The 19,292-nt window shown below is 40.7% G+C and overlaps 2 protein-coding genes across 5 annotated transcripts; one reads left to right on the top strand and one right to left on the bottom strand.

Annotated features, from left to right (window-relative positions):
- Positions 1-76: 76 nt before the first annotated feature.
- Positions 77-16,414, bottom strand: rlf (RLF zinc finger). 2 transcript variants are annotated; one of them, XM_086154090.1, is made up of 8 exons: positions 16,195-16,414; positions 14,404-14,558; positions 9,145-9,226; positions 7,982-8,117; positions 7,653-7,855; positions 5,843-5,979; positions 5,594-5,735; positions 77-5,194 (listed from the first exon to the last, which is right to left on the bottom strand). In XM_086154090.1, the coding sequence occupies exons 1-8, from the start codon at positions 16,372-16,374 to the stop codon at positions 572-574; spliced, it is 5,658 nt and encodes a 1,885-aa protein (XP_086010216.1). In that variant the 5' UTR covers positions 16,375-16,414; the 3' UTR covers positions 77-571. The 2 variants fall into 2 exon arrangements, with proteins under 2 accessions (XP_086010216.1, XP_086010224.1); XM_086154098.1 differs by lacking the exon at positions 16,195-16,414 and adding an exon at positions 14,689-14,776.
- Positions 16,415-16,896: 482 nt separating this feature from the next.
- znf593 (zinc finger protein 593) lies at positions 16,897-18,662 on the top strand. 3 transcript variants are annotated; one of them, XM_086154133.1, is made up of 4 exons: positions 16,897-16,986; positions 17,252-17,466; positions 18,130-18,192; positions 18,281-18,662. In XM_086154133.1, exons 2-4 carry the CDS (start codon positions 17,267-17,269, stop codon positions 18,405-18,407), a joined length of 390 nt encoding a protein of 129 aa, XP_086010259.1. In that variant the 5' UTR covers positions 16,897-16,986; positions 17,252-17,266; the 3' UTR covers positions 18,408-18,662. The 3 variants fall into 3 exon arrangements, with proteins under 3 accessions (XP_086010259.1, XP_086010250.1, XP_086010266.1); XM_086154140.1 differs by lacking the exon at positions 16,897-16,986 and adding an exon at positions 17,012-17,109; XM_086154124.1 differs by lacking the exon at positions 16,897-16,986 and having other exon boundaries at positions 16,996-17,466.
- The last annotated feature ends 630 nt before the right edge of the window (positions 18,663-19,292 follow it).

The following is a 19,292-nucleotide window of genomic DNA, read 5'->3' as shown; positions in this document are numbered from 1 at the left end:
AATAACTCACAGAAAAACAGCAGCATCATTCTGATCTACCAGTAACTATCCATAAATAAATCAGTTATCTTAGGGCTTTTAAGTTCATTTCCACATTTATTTTATAAGAAAATGTTACATACATGTATACAACCTCTCTCCACTTTGATCCCCACACTGAAGTCATATAAACCAAGGTGAAAAATAACCCATCAAATTATTCAAGAAGTTTGTAGGAAGGTAATGTTTTTCAGTCACATTTTCACACAAGTGAAAAGGTCTTGCAATGCGCTACTGACCATTTCTAACAATCTGAAAATCTGTACAGATATCTTAAAGAAGTACAATATATACACTTGGAGCTCTGATTTAACGTAACAGCTAAAAAAAAATTGCGAAAATGGTACGCACTGTTTATGCGTTATTTCAATGGCAATTTATGCAACTTGGGTTTGGTAACTTAAGTAAAAAAAAAAAAAAACCTACTATCATTTTGGGTAGAAAAAAATACTAGAATTAGAATTTTTTTCTTTTTTTGAAAATACAAAGACTTTTTCTATAGCCGCAAGTTGTAAAAAGTGCTGAGTTTAACTTAGCTTCCAAGAAGCAGTTCACTGCTGGACTCTGATGGAAAGAGGTCTGGCAGGGCGGTGGTGCACACAGGTCTCCCCAAGACCACCACAGGTCTGAGGTACTGGAGCTGCTTGATGGCCAGATCCCCACAATCAGCCAGGGCTTTGTCCAGGATGCACTTCAAGTTTTGTACAGATGTGAAGTCCCCAGTCAGAGCATGGGGCTTCAGCAGAGAGGAATGAATGCGTCTGCCACGAGTAAGAGAGACACCCAGCAGGTTGTTCTCCTTTACCGAGCAACTGCATCTGAATGAATCTCTTCGTTTCACTGACACTATACTTTTGTCTTTTGGGGAAGTATCTTTTATAAACTTCAGAAAAGAGGACTCAAAGCCTATTGGCTTGTATGCAGCAATGTCAAAAGAATGTGGGGAAGAGCCATGAGGCTGAGATTCTTTCAAGTTGAAAGGCGGATCAGACAGTTCATTTTTCCGTTTCAGTGGCTGTCGAACAGGCACGGGCAAGAGAGTAGAACCATTCAATTTTATACCATCTCTATTATTTGACATGTCCTGGAAGCCCTCTTCAGTAGTAAAAAGCAGAGAGCACGGTGGTGAAAGGTCAATAGTGAGGGGACGAAGAAGAGGCTTTATCTTATCCAAACTCAGTTTCTCTTCATGCTTAAGACTGTTTTGCGTGGCTACAGCGGCGTCTTCTACATGGCCGCCAGTGCCTGGCTCTCCATACAACACATCGTCTGCACCGACAAGGACACCATTCCGTTCAACAGGTGATGGTTCCCCCCCTTCACTTCCCCCAGGAAACCCCAACGGATCCTGGGTATCCTCTTCCTGTATGTCTGCCTTGATACAGTGCAGGCTCATGTGTGTAGGTTGCCCCCCTGTGTTTTCTGATTCCGCCTGATACTCCATTTTGCGCACCCCATTGGGGACACCGGTTCCTGTGACAGTTTGCCTGGCTGACTTCCTCTGAATCAGCTCCTCGAGCTGCTCGGCATTTAAAATGAGCTTGTCGCTATTTTTCGTAAGATCATCTCCACGCATACGGTGAACCTTGTTGTAGTGGCGATGCAGGCTCCGTGTGTACATGACAACAGAATCACAGTCCTGAACCATGCACGGGTAGGCTACTCGCAGACAACGGTCTTGGCACATCTGTAAAGCTTCTTCATAAGATCTGAAGATAAAGCGACTATAAGAATACCTTTTCTCCTTTTTTCTTCCAGATGTTTCCTTCTTCACAAGATCCTTTTCACCACTGTCCGCTGTCCGTTGTACATCCACCTCGGGCTTTGGACTCTGTGTGACTGGGGAACCTAGTTCTTCTTTATGGGGATTCTGTGGTGTGACTATTAGCTTCTTTTGGCACCCAGTAATTGACTTTTTGTGAGTACTCTGTAAACGTACCACCAGTGAATCGTAGTACTCACAGTGATTGTACAGTGAGTGTTTTTTGAGTGCTTCATCATGGGTAAAAACCTTAGTGCAGCCCTCATACTTGCATCTGATCAGCTCAGGCGGCTGCGAGTGGGAATCTCGAGTGTGACGGACTAGGCTACTTTTAAGATGGTAGGAGGCATTGCAGTTTGCAAAGTGACATCTGTATTGTGGTTGAGGTTCATCGGTGACTGGGAGCGGCCTCTTCTTGGCTGGCTCTTTCTTGACTTCTGGGCTTTGATGCACATCAAAATCTTTTTCCAGCAACAGCTGAGAGCGATTGTAATGGTGGATTAACTGAAGGTGGCGCACAAGTCCTCCCTGGGTTGAGAAGGCTGCGTCACAGTTTTTTGCTACACAATGAAAAGGTTTACTGAATTTATCTAATATATAACAGAGGTTACCTTTGGCTACCATGCGTCTTGTCGTGCGGACCTGTTGTGGGGTCCCGTCCTCACTCTCGTCCTTTTGCTCGCTGTCCGTCTCTCTTTCCTCCGCTTTGTCTGCCCCTTCTTCGGATGGAGACTGATTGTCAACAGTTGGTCCATTTTCACTTATCGTGGGAACTTTTTTTTTTTCCTGCTGGCTTTGCAATTTGGGTATTTCTTTCTTCTTCACTTTCAGAGCGAGATTTGTCAAGTGCTGAGGCGAATACTTTGCAGGATTTGTGGTTTTGCTGCCCTCATACCGGGTCGACCCACAACTAACTTTATCCACCAAGGATGCACTGAGGTTATGTATCTGAATATAGTGGGCCTTCAACACGTGTTTTTCTCTGTGACTTTTGGAACACAGCTGGCACTTATAAGGCTTAAAAGATGTGTTTTTCAAAGATGTCAACCTTTTGGCCTGTTCAACTGTGCGGCCATGCTTGGTGTGATAGTGGCGTAATAGGCTATAGCTCTGTGCAGTCCGAAAGCCACAACCTTTCATCTCACATATGTAGGGCTTAGCGGTGGCTAATGATTCTGCTCCACCTTCTGCTTCGAACGTTGCTGGGGTGTTTTCAGGCACAAAGTTCACGTTCTCCTCAGGGAGGTATGGGGGCCTCTTTGAGAGCAAAACCGGGGTCTCTGCAGTGATTGCCTGATGTAGGGATACTTGTAGTGTATCTGATTCTTGGGTGGGCTGATCTGACTCGTTTGGCGTGATGTTAGGGGATGAAGAACTGAGGTCCAATTTACTGAACGCGACAAGAACTTCCATAAGAGCATCCTTGTTTGCTGGGCTTGAGGGGTCGGTCTTAATGTTTTTGGAAGTTGTGGCTGCGTCACTTTCTTTTACAGCCTCCACATGCTGGATCTCAGCTGAGGACTCATTTGTTCCCTTTTCTTCATCTATCTCGCTTTCAGTTTTTATCCCTTTGGACTTTGAGCCCTGTTCCTTGTCATGTTTATGTTCTTTGTTTTCAATTTTAAGGTGTTCAGGGTGAGCACATTTTAGATGCCTCTGGACATCCCTGGCTCTGGAAAAGGTCATTCCACATTTCTCAAAACCACAAGTGAATTTGCTTCCATCGAAACACACTGCCACCAGGGTCATTGTTGCTTTGGGCTCCTTGTTGTCAGACATTTGCAAAGAAGTAGTGCAACTTCCCAGAGGAGTGTTTGGGAAATCACCATTTACAGGCTCTTCTTTCACATTTGATTTGTTCCGTGTCCCTTCTAAAAGAGTCTTAAAGAGCTTCTGCTTTGCCTTCCTCTGGCTCTCAAATTCCTCTTCGGAGAAGGTAATGTTGTGTGTTGATAAATGCTCTAGAAATTCCTTTTTGGAAAAATAGTATTTTCTACATTCAGGGCTGGGGCAGGTGAATGCTGCATCCCTGAAGTGTTGGGCCTCATGGTGATAAATTTGTCCCAAGTCTGAGTAAGTGACATAACAGCCTGTGAGCTCACACTGATAGTTGAGTTGATAACCATGCGTCTGTTTGTGCGTCACAAGTTCATTTGAAGTGCTAAATTTGGCACCACAGCCTATGACAACACATGTGTAAGGATGATCACCATAATGAACTCTTCTGTGTTTACGATGATGGTAAGCGGAGACAAAATGGCGTCTGCAAAAGACACACTTCTCACGCTTGTCTCGCATCTGATGAAAATGTTTCACATTCTCATCACCTTTATGGTCTGATTTTAAGTGAACATATAAATACTTTGAATGTTTAAATACCCTGGTGCATCCTGTTCCTGGACAGGGATACTCATCCCGGTTCTGCAGGTTGAAGTGTTGGCCAATGTATTCAAATGTTATGTGTTCGTCATCGTCCAGATGCTTCTCTTTCACAGTCTGTGCTTGCTGCACAATGTGGTCCAACACATCTGGATCATGAGTGGATTTGTAATACAGCATTAAGGAGGGGTCCACAGTGATTTCACCTGGTTCTATCTCATCATCCTCGTCCACCTGCTCCTGCAAATTCTCTGTCTTTATTTCGTTTATGTTCAGGTGCATTTCAGGTGAGATGTGTTGTTTCATGTGGGGAACAAGGTCCTTTCTGCTTTTAAACTTCTCTAGGCAAACTGGGCAGGGGTGACTACCGTCCACTGCATGTCTTTTGGAGTGGTGCACAATTTGGGTGTCAGAAAATGACCTCTTACAAATCTGGCAGCAGAACTTGTTCCTCTTTGTCTCTGGTTCTCCACAAGGTTCTGATAAGTTCAAGGGTCGCTTCTTGTTTTGATGCTCATGGCCACCAACAGATAAACTGTGTCTGTGATCAGATTCTACTTTTACTGTTATTCCTTGCACCTCAAGCTGTTTACATCCCTCTTGCTTATCTACATCTTCCTCTTCACATTCCCCTTCTGACTCTGGCCTCAATCCTAGAAGGGAAACGCAGTGATACTTGAGAGTTTTCCAGTCCCAGAATTCAGGGTCAAAAGGCCAGTGTGCTTTCAGTGCTAGTAGTAATTCACAGCGTAGGGAGTTAGGAATAACTTCGTTTTCTTGATCGTATTTCTGGTCGGGGCGTGAGTAGATTTCTTCAAGGCAGCTAAAGAACTGCTGGCTTGGACCCAGCAGGAACTCTGTGAGAAGACAGGCACGCAATACTTCAAGATCGTTTGGGAGAAGGCAGGACACCGTCTTACAGACAGAGATCCTTGATTCTGAGTCATCCTGCTTTGGTAGTTGGAGGGCCTTGACACACAGCTCCACTGAAGCAGCAGTCCCCAGCTCCTCTGCCTGAAACACCAGTGAGATAACTTGAGAAGAAGTACAACAACAGTATTTTCTTTTACGATGTGTTAAGAGAAATTTTAAAATCATCCAATAAAACACGACCATTACATACTGAAAATATAGCATTCAGAAGTGTTTGTAACATGACAATAGCCAAGAATTTACAAGTTACTTGCAACATAAACAATCTAAATGAGTAAATAACCATTGTCAAGATTATTGCCACCAGACTTATTCAAAGTGACATGTGGACAGGATCTGTTTTCAAAAAACCTGTCTTTTGGTTGCCATAGCTCTTTCTCCTCCTCTCTGCATCTTCGCGATTGAAAAGTTGGATTATATAACCAATACACTGCTAAAAATCTCGAATGAAAAAGGGACGGAACAGTCGCTGAAGCTCACCTCTGTCTGAATTACACGGACCAGGTAAAGCAAGTGATGTACAGTTTTGGCAATGGCACCCAACTGAAGGCATCGTTCGAGAAGAGACACCAGAGATGGGTCGATCTTCCTCTGAAGTTTACTCCACAGTAAAGTCAACTCCCTTTGAAGAAAATCCAAGAGAATAAATATTCTTTTGATGAGTTGTTGATTTATTTGATTTCTTGACTGACATTAAAGCAAACATCCTCACATCATCAGAGAACTCACCAGGAGCAGTAATTGCTTTGCTGCTGAAGCTGCTGGGTCAGGAAGGTTGTGCACAAGATGAACCCTGTATTCTCCTCACCTTCAGTCTCCAAGTTACAAGTGATTTCCAGCACATCCTTACAGTCGAGTCTGGAAATCTATGCAGAAAGGAAATATAACAACTCCTAAGAGGATGTTTACAAACAATGGAGGGATCTTAGTGCTGTTTCACCATTGAAAAAAAAAGACAAAACACAATATTTAATTTCTTTCAAACGCCAACTGTTATTCCATTGAGTAAGGGCGTTTTTTTACCCATTTCTCTCTCACACACGCGCATATGCACACACACACTTTGAAACTTATTTCACAATTACATATCAATTCCACTCACAAATGTGTATGTAGTGGAAATACATATTAATAACAAAATTGAAAATAATAACACATGAATTCGGCTGACTAAAAGCTGTCCTCCTATCTCCTGCAACGTCAAAACAAAGGCAACTGCGCTGTCAGAGAAGAATACATTTTTTACAATACAAGACATAAATGGAGTGTGTCATATGCAGCACAATTAGGAGTTTAATGATATTAACAACAACAACAAGGATTTTATTTCAAATAGTGGAGCTACAGAGTGGATTCCAGTCACTGCATCACAGCTAAATGGCTGCAATAAAAGGAGCTTATTATCCAGAACATAAATGTTAGGACAGTCAGTGCTACAAATGGGATGCAAATGACAGTTCCTTTTCATGGTCAAAGTATTCTGGCAGCTCTTTATTTTTGCTCCTGCATGATTTAAGCTTTGGAAGATCAAAGTCAATCACTATGTTTTAGATAAAAACTGTATTTAAGAAATGTCAAAATGTGTTTGAAAGGGTTACGATCCTGATGAGTTATTACATGACCCCCCCCCCCACACACACACACACTTTATAACAGTAAGGAATAACAGAGAATACAATCAAGCTACATTTGAGCAGCTGTGAATGCATATCATTTAAAAAAGTGAATTTCCTGTGTCACTGACGGGTGAATGTCTCAGCCATCAGTGAAAGGATGTTACAGACAGCATGATGATGGTTATATGTCAAGCCTATCCAGTCCTTGAATGACATCAAGAACAGACTGGATTCAGCTAATAATACACTGAATGCCTGTAAAGTTGATGACTAGTTCAATATTTACAGATCAATAAACACTAACATCATCCATTTAAAAGCAGGTCACAAAATGCAAAGAAACTCTCAAACGATGAAGGTTTTCTGAGTCTTCAGACTGTAATGCCAGTGAGCTCAATTTGTAATTGAGCTATAATTCCTATTTTTGGAGCAGGTGCAGGGATCTTTTATAAATAGGCACCTTTTATATTTTACAGGATAGGACTAACATATAAAATTAACCCAGTTTCAAGTCATCACTTTGATCTAGCCTGTGTGTGCTCACGAGTGAAAGCCAAGAAGAAAGAGGGCGCTTTATCCAGAGTCACAGGCTATGCCTGCTTCATCTCAGCACAACCCTAATTGAACACGGAGTAGCTGGGATCAGATGTCATCACCCCCATCCTACAGAGATCACCCACAAACTCTCCTCTTTTTGGCAATCGCTTATGAGCTGTTTCTATCTCATATGAAAAGGCTGTGCAAATACTTTCACAAGTGGGTGTGGGGTTCAGCTAAACTGTATTTAATAATGAGTTTCAACACTTGATGGGTTTTCATTGAGCTTGTGTGAAATCTGCAACCAGACTTAGACCTTGAGGAAAAGGTGTTCTCAGTCTGGTGACAGGCAAACTGTACTGTTCAAGCAAAATAAGAAAAATCACCTCCATGATGGCTTCTTCATTTGGCAGCAGATGACAGAGCAGGGAAACGTAAGTCTGACGAAACGTGGCTTGGTTGGAGATGGAGCTACATTCGGTGCAAGCTTTCGCCAACACAACAGCCTTGGCCAATTCGCCCATCTTTTCCAAATGCTTTACTCGCATCTCCATGAAGCCCTCTCCCTCCAAGCTGATATATGCGTCAACTAGAGACATAATTTTAAAAGAAAATATATTAGACCAGCTCACTTACCTGGACGAACGAGCCAATTATCAATAAAGCTCAGTGTGAATAGAACATCTCAGATTAAAAACAGAAACTAAATTTCAACCTTCTTCTGAGTTGGTTGGTTGGCCAGTGAGTAGGGCAGTGAGGACTGGATTGCTCCACGCTCCACCCTCTCCCGTGATCTGGAGTAACGCTTGGAGGTCTGTACTTCCATACTGTAATAAGGTGTCGTGGGCAAGCTGAAACGTACAAAAACAAACAAAAGAAAAAGCAACTTGTAAATGAATGCTTTAGACATGAGCGCACAGCTCAATTCTGCAAAAGCCAGACAAAGCCCTCTCTTCAATCTTTTTTTGTAGCTTCACACCTCTGCTTTATACATGAATTGCCTGATTAATTTAGGATTTCCATATTTATTGAATTACAGAGTAATTCAGCAATTACTTGATTGACCTGTAAAGCACCAGAAAACAGTCTGTATATTCTTTTGCAAACAAACCACAGAAGATGATGCAGCGGATGTCTGCTGCAGCTGAAAGCTATGTTGTATCGCACTATAAGATATTTCAGTGTAACTGTCGATTCCAATTTGACATGCAAAAATCAAATTGAAACTATAAAGAGAGTGATAAAGATTTTTACCATTTTAGGAACTGCCTTACATCAACGCTGCAACACTCTATTTTAATGCCATGGCAATGTCACACCTGTCATACTGTCTAACAAGCTGGGGATGAGCATCCAGTACTACTTTCAAACCTGCACAATCATGTGAAATCAAGCTGTTGAGACGCTTGACAAGAAACTAAATTCAGTTTCCGAAAAGCTGTCAAGAGACTGTGACACATGCAATTTATTGAATACTACCGTAAGTTAAAATCATAACAACAGAACCAAATATGTGAATATGTGACCCTTCTGTGTTACTTGTCAAGATGACCTGAAGTGTGATTTCCTCTGTGTCCCTTTACATGTTCAGTGTTGATGTCCTTGGAATTTATACGTATTACATTTGTTCACCAACTGTGGTTAATAATTAGCCAGTTGGCAAAAAATTGGGCAATTACAGAAATGTTCATTAATGTGCACTGTCCCTGGAACTCAAATCGATAAATAAACACGTTTAAGTAGATATAAACAGCAACAAGGACAAGCGTTATTATACTGTCAGTGATACATTTAGGTGTTTACATCACTGCTGTAGCTTTACTGAGTCCATATATTGCATCTTTGCGTTTCTATGTGAGATGATTTGCGTTGACCTACCTGGACAGAATGGTGGAATTGAAGCCAGGCTTCATATGGGATTTCATTTTCAGGAACTGACAGAAATAGTTCAAAACAGCTCCTGTACAACAGAAAAAAAGATAACCCTGAAATTTAGAAATGGTATTTCAAAATATGCAATGCTTTTGACCCAAAACATAAGAATGCCAGTTGCAGTGGAACGAATAGCCAACTCACAAATTCATTTTCAATGATAATACAGTTTCATCGTATCAAAGTCAAATTAGAACAGAATAAAATAAATGGGATTTCCGACTTTCGTGTTATTTGTAAAGCATTCAACTTTTTGGAATCTTTTTTTTTTTACGGTCCTTTTTTATTCAGTGATCAATCCGTCAATTCCGACTGAAAAAACAAAACCAAGTCTATTAGCTTTCCCCTTATAGTGCAGCGCAGTGAACTAAAGGAGAAAACCAGGTCATTCAAACAAAGCTGAGAAATACACTTTTAACCTGATAAAATAATAGTTGTTTTTGGGGGGTTTGATAAACAATTTTTTTTATTTAAGGTGATTTTTCAGTTGGACACCTTGTATAATCAATCTGCATAATGAAAAATTGTTACTAAGTTAAAAAAAAAAAGGAAATTAAAAAACTGAAAGGATGGACATCAATGTCATCTTATAGTGCCATTTTGTTTGGGTTCATTCTATGAGTCAAATAAGCATCATTTAACAGTGTTTAGATTGGCATTGGTTAAAATTGCTAAGAGTGTGACGGAACCATGAAAAATGTCAAATGGCATCAGTCAACATGATACTGATTGCAAACATAAACACAGCATTAAATTGTTAAAACAGTAATGCCAAAGGTTAGAGGGAAAGACACATCAAGTATGGTCATACATCCATTCATGGCACATTTGACGTGAATAAAACGTTCCATTACAAATTTATGCGGGCTTCACTCTGCCTCAATTACTACCAAGAATAAATGAATGAATAAATAAATAATTTGGAAAGCAAGGCTAGTGGACATTATCTCTATTTAATGGTGAAATTTTGCTGTATTATATTCTTTCTGGTTCGCTCTACCCTTTATCCAGTACTTGCTTTCTGAATATAGCTTATTGTTCACCTTACTTTCACTTATTTTACAATATCTTATAACTTTTTTATAATTTTTTAACCGCTGTCCACTGCTGCTGAAAAAAGTAATTCACTCCATCATGAAGCTATCACCCTAACCGCTGAATACAGCATTTTTTTTTGGCCTAATCACCAAACTGAGAGCAGGATTAATATACAGAGTTGTATATTACTTACTTCTGCAATCAAACTGCTAATTAGTAATACAACATATCCTTTAGGGAGGTAACAGAGTTTTCTGCCATTCCAAGATCCATCTATATACAACATCCATGAAGGAGGGCGCTCACTTGACAACCCGAAGGAAGCCATCGCTCACTTGAACCCCACAGAGTCTCATCAGTGCCTTAGGTATGCTTTTATCGAGGGATATCAACACCTAGTCCTACACAACAGATCTGATTCAAAATAAAGCGCTGTAAAGTAACTACATGACATAAATCTGTATTAATCGTATACAGAAACGGACTATCTCGGGGAATTAACTGTCTACTTGAGGATAGTTCACTTGGGAATTTGGAGAGTAGAGTAAGACTAAGTAATCTGAAACCAAATTGACAATTTGTCCATGTCTTATATATATCCATCCATCTTCCACTGCTCATCCGGAGTCGGGTCGTGGGGGCAGCAGCCGGAGCAGTGAGGCCGAGACCTCCCTGTCCCCCTCCCCATGGTCCAGCTCCTCTGGGGGGACCCCAAGGCGTTCCCAGGCCAGCCTGGAGACATAGTCTCTCCAGGGTGTCCTGGGTCTTCCCTGTGGTATCCTCCTAGATGGACATGCCCGGAATATCTCCCCTGGGAGGTGTCCAGGAGGCATCCTGACTAGATGCCCAAGCCATCTCATCGGACTCCTCTCTATACGGAGGTGCAGCAGCAATACTTCGAGCTTCCCTGGACGACTGAACCTCTCACCCTATCTCCAAGGGAGAGTCCGCAAACGCTACACCGATCCACCTGTTGATCTCCCCCTCCATCCTTCCCTCCAAGACCCCAAGATACTTTAACTCCTCCACTTGGGGCAGGACCTCTTCTCCGACCCGGAGTGGGCATTCCATGGTGCTCAACCATGTTTCTGGTTGAGCACTGTGGTCTCGGAAAGGGAGGTGCTACTTCACACTCAGCTGCAAACTGTGTACCAGTGAGAGCTGGAGATCATGGCCTGATGAAGCCAACAGAACCACATCATTTGCAAAAAGCAGCCTTGATCCTGCAGCCACCAAATCGGATCGCCTCGACAGCCCTGCCGAGGCTCCCCACCAGAAACGGGCTCAACTTACAACCAGCAATGCAGACCAAGCTCCGGCATCAATCATACAGGGATCAAACAGCCCGTATGACGGAGTTCGGTACCCCATACTCCCGGAGCACCCTCCACAGGGCTCTCAGAGGGACACAGTCAAAAGTCTTCTCCAGATCCACAAAATACATGCAGACTGGTTGGATAAACTCCCATGCCCCCTCGAGGACCCTGCCGAGGGTATAGAGCTGGTCCACCGTTACACGGCCAGGATGATAACAACAATTGTGTTACAGGTTAATAAAAAGCAAAGGAGTGACGGTCTGAAATATTGTGGCATAAAGGGGTTATTCCTTATAAACAAATTCCAACAGTGTAACTGGAGGTGCTAATAAGAACATTGGTCCCCTGGAGCTGTCTTACACTTTGGAAAGTATATTTTGAGAGATTTGAGGAAATTCAAAAGTTATTTCTTATGCTAAGTTACTCTAAGACAGATGATCACCAAGGAGAAATGACTCACATACAGTCAATTGAGTAGAGAACCTGGCACTAAGCTAAAAAAGACTACAAGTTTGTATGTTTAAGTTAACACTTTTAAAAGAGTCCCTCAAGGAGGCGTCCAACCAAACCTAGCAAGGTCGTTAGTGCCTTAGTTTCACTAACACATCACTTCCTGAAAGTCTCCTGAACCACTTTTTGATTTGTACTTTTTAATCATCATCCACATCAAATAATTTGACTGACACACTGGACAATTCTTTAACATAGATCAGGGGAGTACCTCTGGGAACTCTCATTAATGCGGTTTAGAGTTAGTTAAAAGAAAGGTTGAGGAAGAGAGGTGATACTGCGACCAGTGTGAAAAAGATGACAGGGCAGTACAGAAGAAAAGTTTCACACAATTGTGATAGAATTTGGAAAAATTGTGTTTCAAATGAGTTTGCTGTTAATAAAGATGTAAGGAAATTCGGAAAGAATTGCTAGAATAATGGCCAGAAAGACACAAGTATGCAAAGGACATCAGGGATTTGTTCAGCATGGTGGAGAATCTGCTGCACACTTTGGAGATGATCAAGAGGAACTCTACTCTATGTTTGTGTTTACTGGATCACTGCAGTGAAGACAGATCCTATTATTTGTTGTCTGTTATGCCTATAACATTTAGGATTATTATAAGGAACACACAATTTATATTATTAACACAGGATATATTTTTACATACATACATGTATATCATATATTAACATATTATTATTATTGTGTTTTTCTTTTGATTATTGATTCATGAATTTTTGGATTCATGAATGAATGAATTATTTCTTGTTTCACTGTGTCCGACTCCCATTTGTTCTTGTTTATACTGCATTTTTGATGCAAAGTGGTTTATTCATATCTATAATAATTACCTTTCATTACTACACCAAATGCTGTGAACCTCATTGAGGAAGAGAAATATAAAGAATTCACTATGACTCTGTGAGGACAGACTTTTCCTATGCAGCCAGTCACTGTCCTCCTCCATCTTGCATGGATCAACCGATGACAACAGTGGTAGTTGAGTTGTGGAGCAAGTCGGAAAATATAGACAAGTCAAAATTTGAATAGATGAGTGGATGACATCTGGATACAAAGGAAATTCCTAGCTCTGCCTGTAGTAGGTCTTTGTTGCTTAGTGATTAGAAAAGGGGCTTGCAATTATGCTTTGCAAGTTTTTTAACAAAATGGTGGCGGCTCAAACTAGGGGCTATAGGGATAAAAGCAGTCAACAACTGATACCTTGTTCTTTCAGTGTTTAAAATCCAGTACCCTTTTGTTGCAATTAATGTCCTAGTGCATGGACAATGCTGGCACTTTTCCTTTCCAAATTACTACATGCCTGTGCCCGGAGTGAATCATGCTGATAACCAACAGCTAAGGAGGCTGTAAGAAGTATACATTCAGTCTGGGTGAAAGAGCTCAAGTGTGTTAAGACAAAATATTGTCTTCACAACCTTATTCAACAAAGCGAACTTTACAACTTGCAGAGACTCCGTGAAGCATTACAAGTTGTAGCATTTTACTGGCTTACAATAAAAAACTGAAATTACTACATCCAATCTACCCATAAAGCATTCTAATTAGATAAATAATTCACAAAGTACATTCGCCAATAACTGAATTGATTACAGTCCATATTTCAATCTGAAATAAGTATGATTAACATTAAGGCTTGTTCACTGACGAAAACTTGACAAGTCTTTGTGGCTACAGAGTACTTTAATGAGCCTCGCAATTCTAGTCACACTGAAACAACAAAATACATTACAGTTGCTAATAACTTAACAAAATAAAGAGAATGCAAAAAATGGGGAGTCATTCAGATTGTCCATCAATTACTCTCTCAATTGTTATAAAAAGTAAGATTAAGCTTTACTATAAAATGAGTCACTTTTCAAATAATGCAAATCAAACTGCAGTATCACAGTTGGAATTAAGTGTCTGAGGTTTTCCTTTTTTTTTCATTCCTCTAAAATATTATTCCAAATGAGTGTTAGTCTAAGTGCTATTTAATAATTACTTGTGAGTGTGGTTTGTGATTCATCTTTCATGTAATTTCAAGTTGTCTGATATATCAAGTGTTGAAAAAGGTAACTGATCATTGACCAGCTGTTCATGTTCCCATTTCGATCGCAATACATTGCTGGTGAGTTTTCTAAGAATCTAAAATATGGTTTCAGCCAATTGCCCTGCTGTTTGGGTAGTTTATTGTTGTTTTTTTTTCCACATTGGAGATAAAAGAATCAAAAAAGCAATACTAGGCAGGTCAGGCCAGCCTTGCCTTCAATACACTGGTGGAAAACCTGTTTGGGTATGCAGTGCAGTGAGAACACCATGACTGGTTATTTTAATTTAGATATTTGTCATTACTTACAAAGCTAGTCTCTTCAAAACAAGAGCCACTCTGTCAGACTCTGCCGTGAGGTGGGACCGTGCTGCAGCAAAGCAGTTTATGGACAAGCAGTAGACTTCCAGAAGAGGCAAACCATGGTCCATGGAGTTCCTGCTTCCAGCATAGTGCATCAGTGCCTGTATACACATGATAAAAAATAAACAGAACACAAATATTAACAAAGAACTGCATTAGGCACATGAGAAGAAGGTGTCCTGATACACAGGGGCTGAACACCTGCGGCAGCCACCTGTCTATATATCTAACTGTTCCCAGTTGACACCATCTGGTGTAAAGTGTTCCTGATTGGCTCCAAGGGACCTGATATGACATATAAACAGCTAGGTACCCCCCATACAGATTACTGTACATAGAAATTAAACAGAATACTCTAGTTTCTGCAATGTAATCGCTGCAAATAAATCCAATTCAGTGTTCTCTGTTTTCCTAGCGTTCAATGTGAAGGACATTTTTGTAAATATGGCTTTATCGATCAGAAAGGCGATGACAATCGGCATTCTACAATCTAAAATGGGTGTCCCACTTATCTAATTAGCAGGTGTACACATTCATTCGACATCGCACTGTCAACTCTAGAGACCTGTTTGCCAGACAGCAGACACCTTGGTGGTTTGTGTCGGGGTCTACAGAGGCGATGGGATTATTCCCATCAGTCTAAATATACAGCACCGTCTCAAGTTAGAGCCACAAATAAGATCTCAACCCTTGAGAACAGACAGGGAACTGATCTATTTCGAGAAGAAACAAAAAGTCAACAGGAGTAGTTACGTTATAGTATGAGACAAAAACTAATCTCACCCAAAGACAATAATAAGAGATTCAACATGTATCAAGAGACCACTAAACCATAAGTTACATTGTCATAAACAGATTGGCCGTTGCAACCACTGCTTGTCTGTGTGCAATCTAATCCAAGCTTGACTCTAATATAGGAAATGGCACAATGTTTTCTAAAATACTTGTTAAAACAACTATGCAGGGATGATAAGCCTGTCACAAATGTGTGTTAAGCAGCTCTTCAAATAGAGAGGGAAATATGTGTAACGGTGTCACTTTGAAAATGAAGAAGTAAAAAATGTTTGTCATGATTGTATGTTATTCTTTTATGTTTCATGAGTCAACAACAATGGGGAGAGGTTTTAAATTGAAATTGGAAACCAGTCATATTAACGTTATTTACCTATACATTTGTTGACCATATATTTTTGTCATTGGAACTGAATGGTACTGAACATTGAGAACCCATAGAAGAACTGGGGTTCGGGTTCCGTCGCAACAAGCGATACTAAAGAGTATGGAAGCCCACAGGAAGGCATTGCACTGGCTATAACACCAAAATATTGTAGAAAATAAATACAAATATTGCGCGAAACCGCCTCTCCCCGCACACATGTACGCGCAGTATCACGCCAGTAACAACTATAATCCGGTGTCGGTTCGTAATTAGCATGAATCGCTTAAAACGAATAGCTTACGACCCGAGACAGCGTTACATCGCTCAGCTGACATGGTACACACATACTTGTCATTAGGACAGTTGACTGTGAGTTAAGGTATTTCCGAGTAAAATCGCACGAAGATTTGACAGAATGCCCATTACGGGATTAACCTCGCAAAAAAAAAAAACACAAAACCTAACCGGGGGCTAACGGACCAACCACCGTCATGTTATCCCGCGAGCTCCGAGAAAAACAATCCTGGGTGAGCTGGGATAAGGCTAATGGTAGCGTCAATGTTGAACGTACACATTACCTGACAGAAGTTGTCGCAGTACTCAGTGGAAGATGCTACCGATATGTCTTGCTGCCTGAGAACGTCCTCGAAGGCTCTCAACGTGGCCAGCAATGTTTCCATTGCAACCAGGGTGTCCTCGGCTGTATCCAGGCCCCGGTCGTTCCATTCGTGCTCTGGTTCGACATTATTCTCCGCCATCTTCCTTCTCCTCCACGGCGCGTATGCAGTGCAGTCTGACGTCGCCTTCAAGTGCTGTCGGAATATATAAACATGACAGTTGAACTTCGCCCGAAACACCAGGCGCCCTGTTGTTGTGTGAGATCAAAAGTTACGTTATGTGGAGTATGTCTGTGAGTTAAAACATGCTATATCACCCACAATATATTTTTGTCAAGGCTCCCCCCTCTGCACGGTTCGATCCCTGACAATTAATACCCCTCGTATCGTATGATGAGCATGTCTGATTATTTGCACGGCAAATCACTCAAAATAACTGAGAAATCCGACAATTACAAGATCACGGCAACTCAAAAAAGTAAGTTCACATGTCCTGCAAAACTTTTCGAATACGAATATTTAAAATTTGACTTGATTTCATTTGAATAAATAAATTGATTGCTTTGTAAATAATGTGCGGGTTTCGCTATTTGATCATATAGGTAATTCTTGTAAGTTTTGGCGTGATACTATCAACGTTCTACGTGTGTCATTTGATTACAGACGTATGGCGCTCCCTACAGGAGAGCAGGAGTTTAACCACTTTTCGAGACCCGGAAGTAGTTCGGCCTTCCTCGGTCACACGTGTTTAAGGTAAGCAAACACGAAACAAACGACATATCCTCTCTTTAACTGCTGAGAAGAAATTCGTTTATCAGTCGCCTTCTTGAGCGTTATCGTTAAACAAAATATAGACTATCTAACATCTCATGAAGTGTAGGTCGCAACTTACAATGAGCTGTTAATGCTGTATACCCCGATTTCCTTTTCTACCGTTCACAAGGTCTTGTCGTGAAACACGAATTCGACATCTTTTATAGTCACGCTTTTTAATCCCTCTGTTCATGTTGACATTAAGGTCCGACGGCCAACAATGGGTAAATCCAAGCAAGTGGGAAACCACAAGAGCGACAAGAAAAAGAACATCCGGAAGACATGGAAGACCAAGCGCAGGACGAAAGACCTGGATCAGATCCACTCGGACATGAAGCCTGAGACAGCCGCCAAGCTTCTCAATCAGGATGTGGATTACGATGAGACAGGCTGTGCTCAGCATTACTGTTTACACTGCGCGTAAGTCCTGAAGATTGTCCTGGTCGTGATGAAACAACACAATTCAGGGATTCTCATTTGACCAATGGCATTTTTTTTTGTCCGATAACAGTAGAAGGGAGACATTTAAAAAGTGAATTTCACCATAATCAGAAGCCTTATAGTAACATTTTCTAATGTCTGCTTTGTTAAGGAAAGTAATGTCTAAGATACAAAGCTGACTGCAGCTTCAGTTTCACCTGTATTTATCCCTATGGCCTTTGAATGACCTTTGCGCTTTTCATTTAAATTGAAGACATCACCCGTGATTGACCCTTGATATCAATGTTTCTAGTGATATGAAAATATCTTTTCTTCTTTTAAATCGTCAGGCAGATTCTTGCCAGTTTCCGACAACTGCTGCGTTTTAGTTGTTTATCTGTTGTTTTCAGGATTTTTTTTTTTTTGCTAATTTTTCGGTAATATTTGTATATTGACGTATATTGAAGTTTTGCACATTAATAGACTCAGTAGCATAAAAAAAGACTTAACTAGACTTCATCTGTATTAGAATGTAAAAGATAACATAGCAGTATAAGACTGACTTCATGTCACAGTCATACAATGTTTGATATGCAATGACTGGCCCTTGTTGACATCCATGGTCTGCTTATTATACTTATACTGGTACTTTTTATCTTACAGGAGGTATTTTGTGGACATGAGATCTTTGAAAGAGCACTTCAAGACCAAAGTGCATAAAAAACGGTAAGGCATTCAAAAACTCACCATCATGTAAAATACATTTAACAATACAGATTTGATAGTGTGAGTTTGCCTTTCTTCCTTGAACCAGGTTGAAGCAGCTCAGGGAAGAACCATACACCCAAGCAGAAGCGGAGCGAGCTGCCGGTATGGGCTCTTACATCCCTCCAAAAACCATAGAAGTGAAGACGCAGCCAATTGAAGAGGACATGGCCTGAGAACCTCTCATGTTCATTTACCATCAGTTTTATGGACTTATAAAGAGAAATATCAACAGGTAGCCTGTTTTGTTTCTCTTGATGTCACCATAAATTTATTGTGATAGGTAACATTTGTGTTGCAGCAAACATTTTATAGCTACTAACCGTCAGGTACAGGAATGCCTTACCTATCAGAGGTAATGTAGTACAGTGATGCTTATGTAAATACGAATTGTGTTCACAACAGTGAGGAATGCAAATAAAATATTGAAACAGTCCCATTGCATTCATGTCTCTTTTACACTACGTTTGCTGTGTCTGATTTGCATTGTTGCTACACAAGCAAGGCATCTGTTAACCTTCTCCAGGCAGATGTTGCAGATTTGCGACAGCCAAATATCAGATTTTTCCTGCAACTACAACTTAATTTGAGCCTGAGAGGGTTAACAGAAATATTAAATTGAACAATATGCATTGAAGTGCTATAACCTGATAAATGAACAATCGAATTGTCACAACTTCTTTTATTTTAAGTGTGTGTCCCAACCTGCAAGTGAATAGACATTATTAGTGCAACCCCCAACTCTCTTTTTGAGGCCGAAATGAATTGCAAATATGACGTTAACGACCAGACTTGGGTTGGATCAAAATAAGATCCCGCTTTCTGACCAGTGAAGTTTAATAAAATATTTTTTTCTTGTTAATTTATACTACTCCATAAATCTGGATGATATTAATTTTACAGGTATGATATGTTATGCACTTCTCGCAGAGGAACATGTAATTTAAAGTTTGTGAGCACATTCCACAGAAAGAGCCCTGCCCCTTTTAAGAGTAGGTTTACAAAATTGCACTTACACTTCCAATCTCATTCCTGTTATCTCCTTCAAAATAAAACACCAT

This window comes from Fistularia commersonii, chromosome 1, assembly GCF_037954325.1.
Source record: "Fistularia commersonii isolate RoL2024-O1a breed Wild chromosome 1, RoL_Fcom_v1.0, whole genome shotgun sequence".
Taxonomy (NCBI): domain Eukaryota; kingdom Metazoa; phylum Chordata; class Actinopteri; order Syngnathiformes; family Fistulariidae; genus Fistularia; species Fistularia commersonii.
The sequence above is the reverse complement of the archived record's forward strand: the minus strand, read 5'-3'. Positions and strand labels throughout refer to the sequence as shown.

What these genes read in the sequence shown, in the direction of transcription:
- znf593 (XM_086154133.1), top strand. Translation starts at nt 17,267, where the DNA reads ATGGGTAAATCCAAGCAAGTGGGAAACCACAAGAGCGACAAGAAAAAG. An exon ending in CATTACTGTTTACACTGCGC is followed by an intron (nt 17,467 to 18,129) that starts GTAAGTCCTGAA and finishes TTTATCTTACAG; the next exon opens with GAGGTATTTTGTGGACATGA. An exon ending in ACCAAAGTGCATAAAAAACG is followed by an intron (nt 18,193 to 18,280) that starts GTAAGGCATTCA and finishes TCCTTGAACCAG; the next exon opens with GTTGAAGCAGCTCAGGGAAG.
- rlf (XM_086154090.1), bottom strand. Translation starts at nt 16,374, where the DNA reads ATGGCGGAGAATAATGTCGAACCAGAGCACGAATGGAACGACCGGGGC. An exon ending in ATGAAGAAGCCATCATGGAG is followed by an intron (nt 5,980 to 7,652) that starts GTGATTTTTCTT and finishes CTTTCTGCATAG; the next exon opens with ATTTCCAGACTCGACTGTAA. An exon ending in CAAAGCAATTACTGCTCCTG is followed by an intron (nt 5,736 to 5,842) that starts GTGAGTTCTCTG and finishes TTTTCTTCAAAG; the next exon opens with GGAGTTGACTTTACTGTGGA.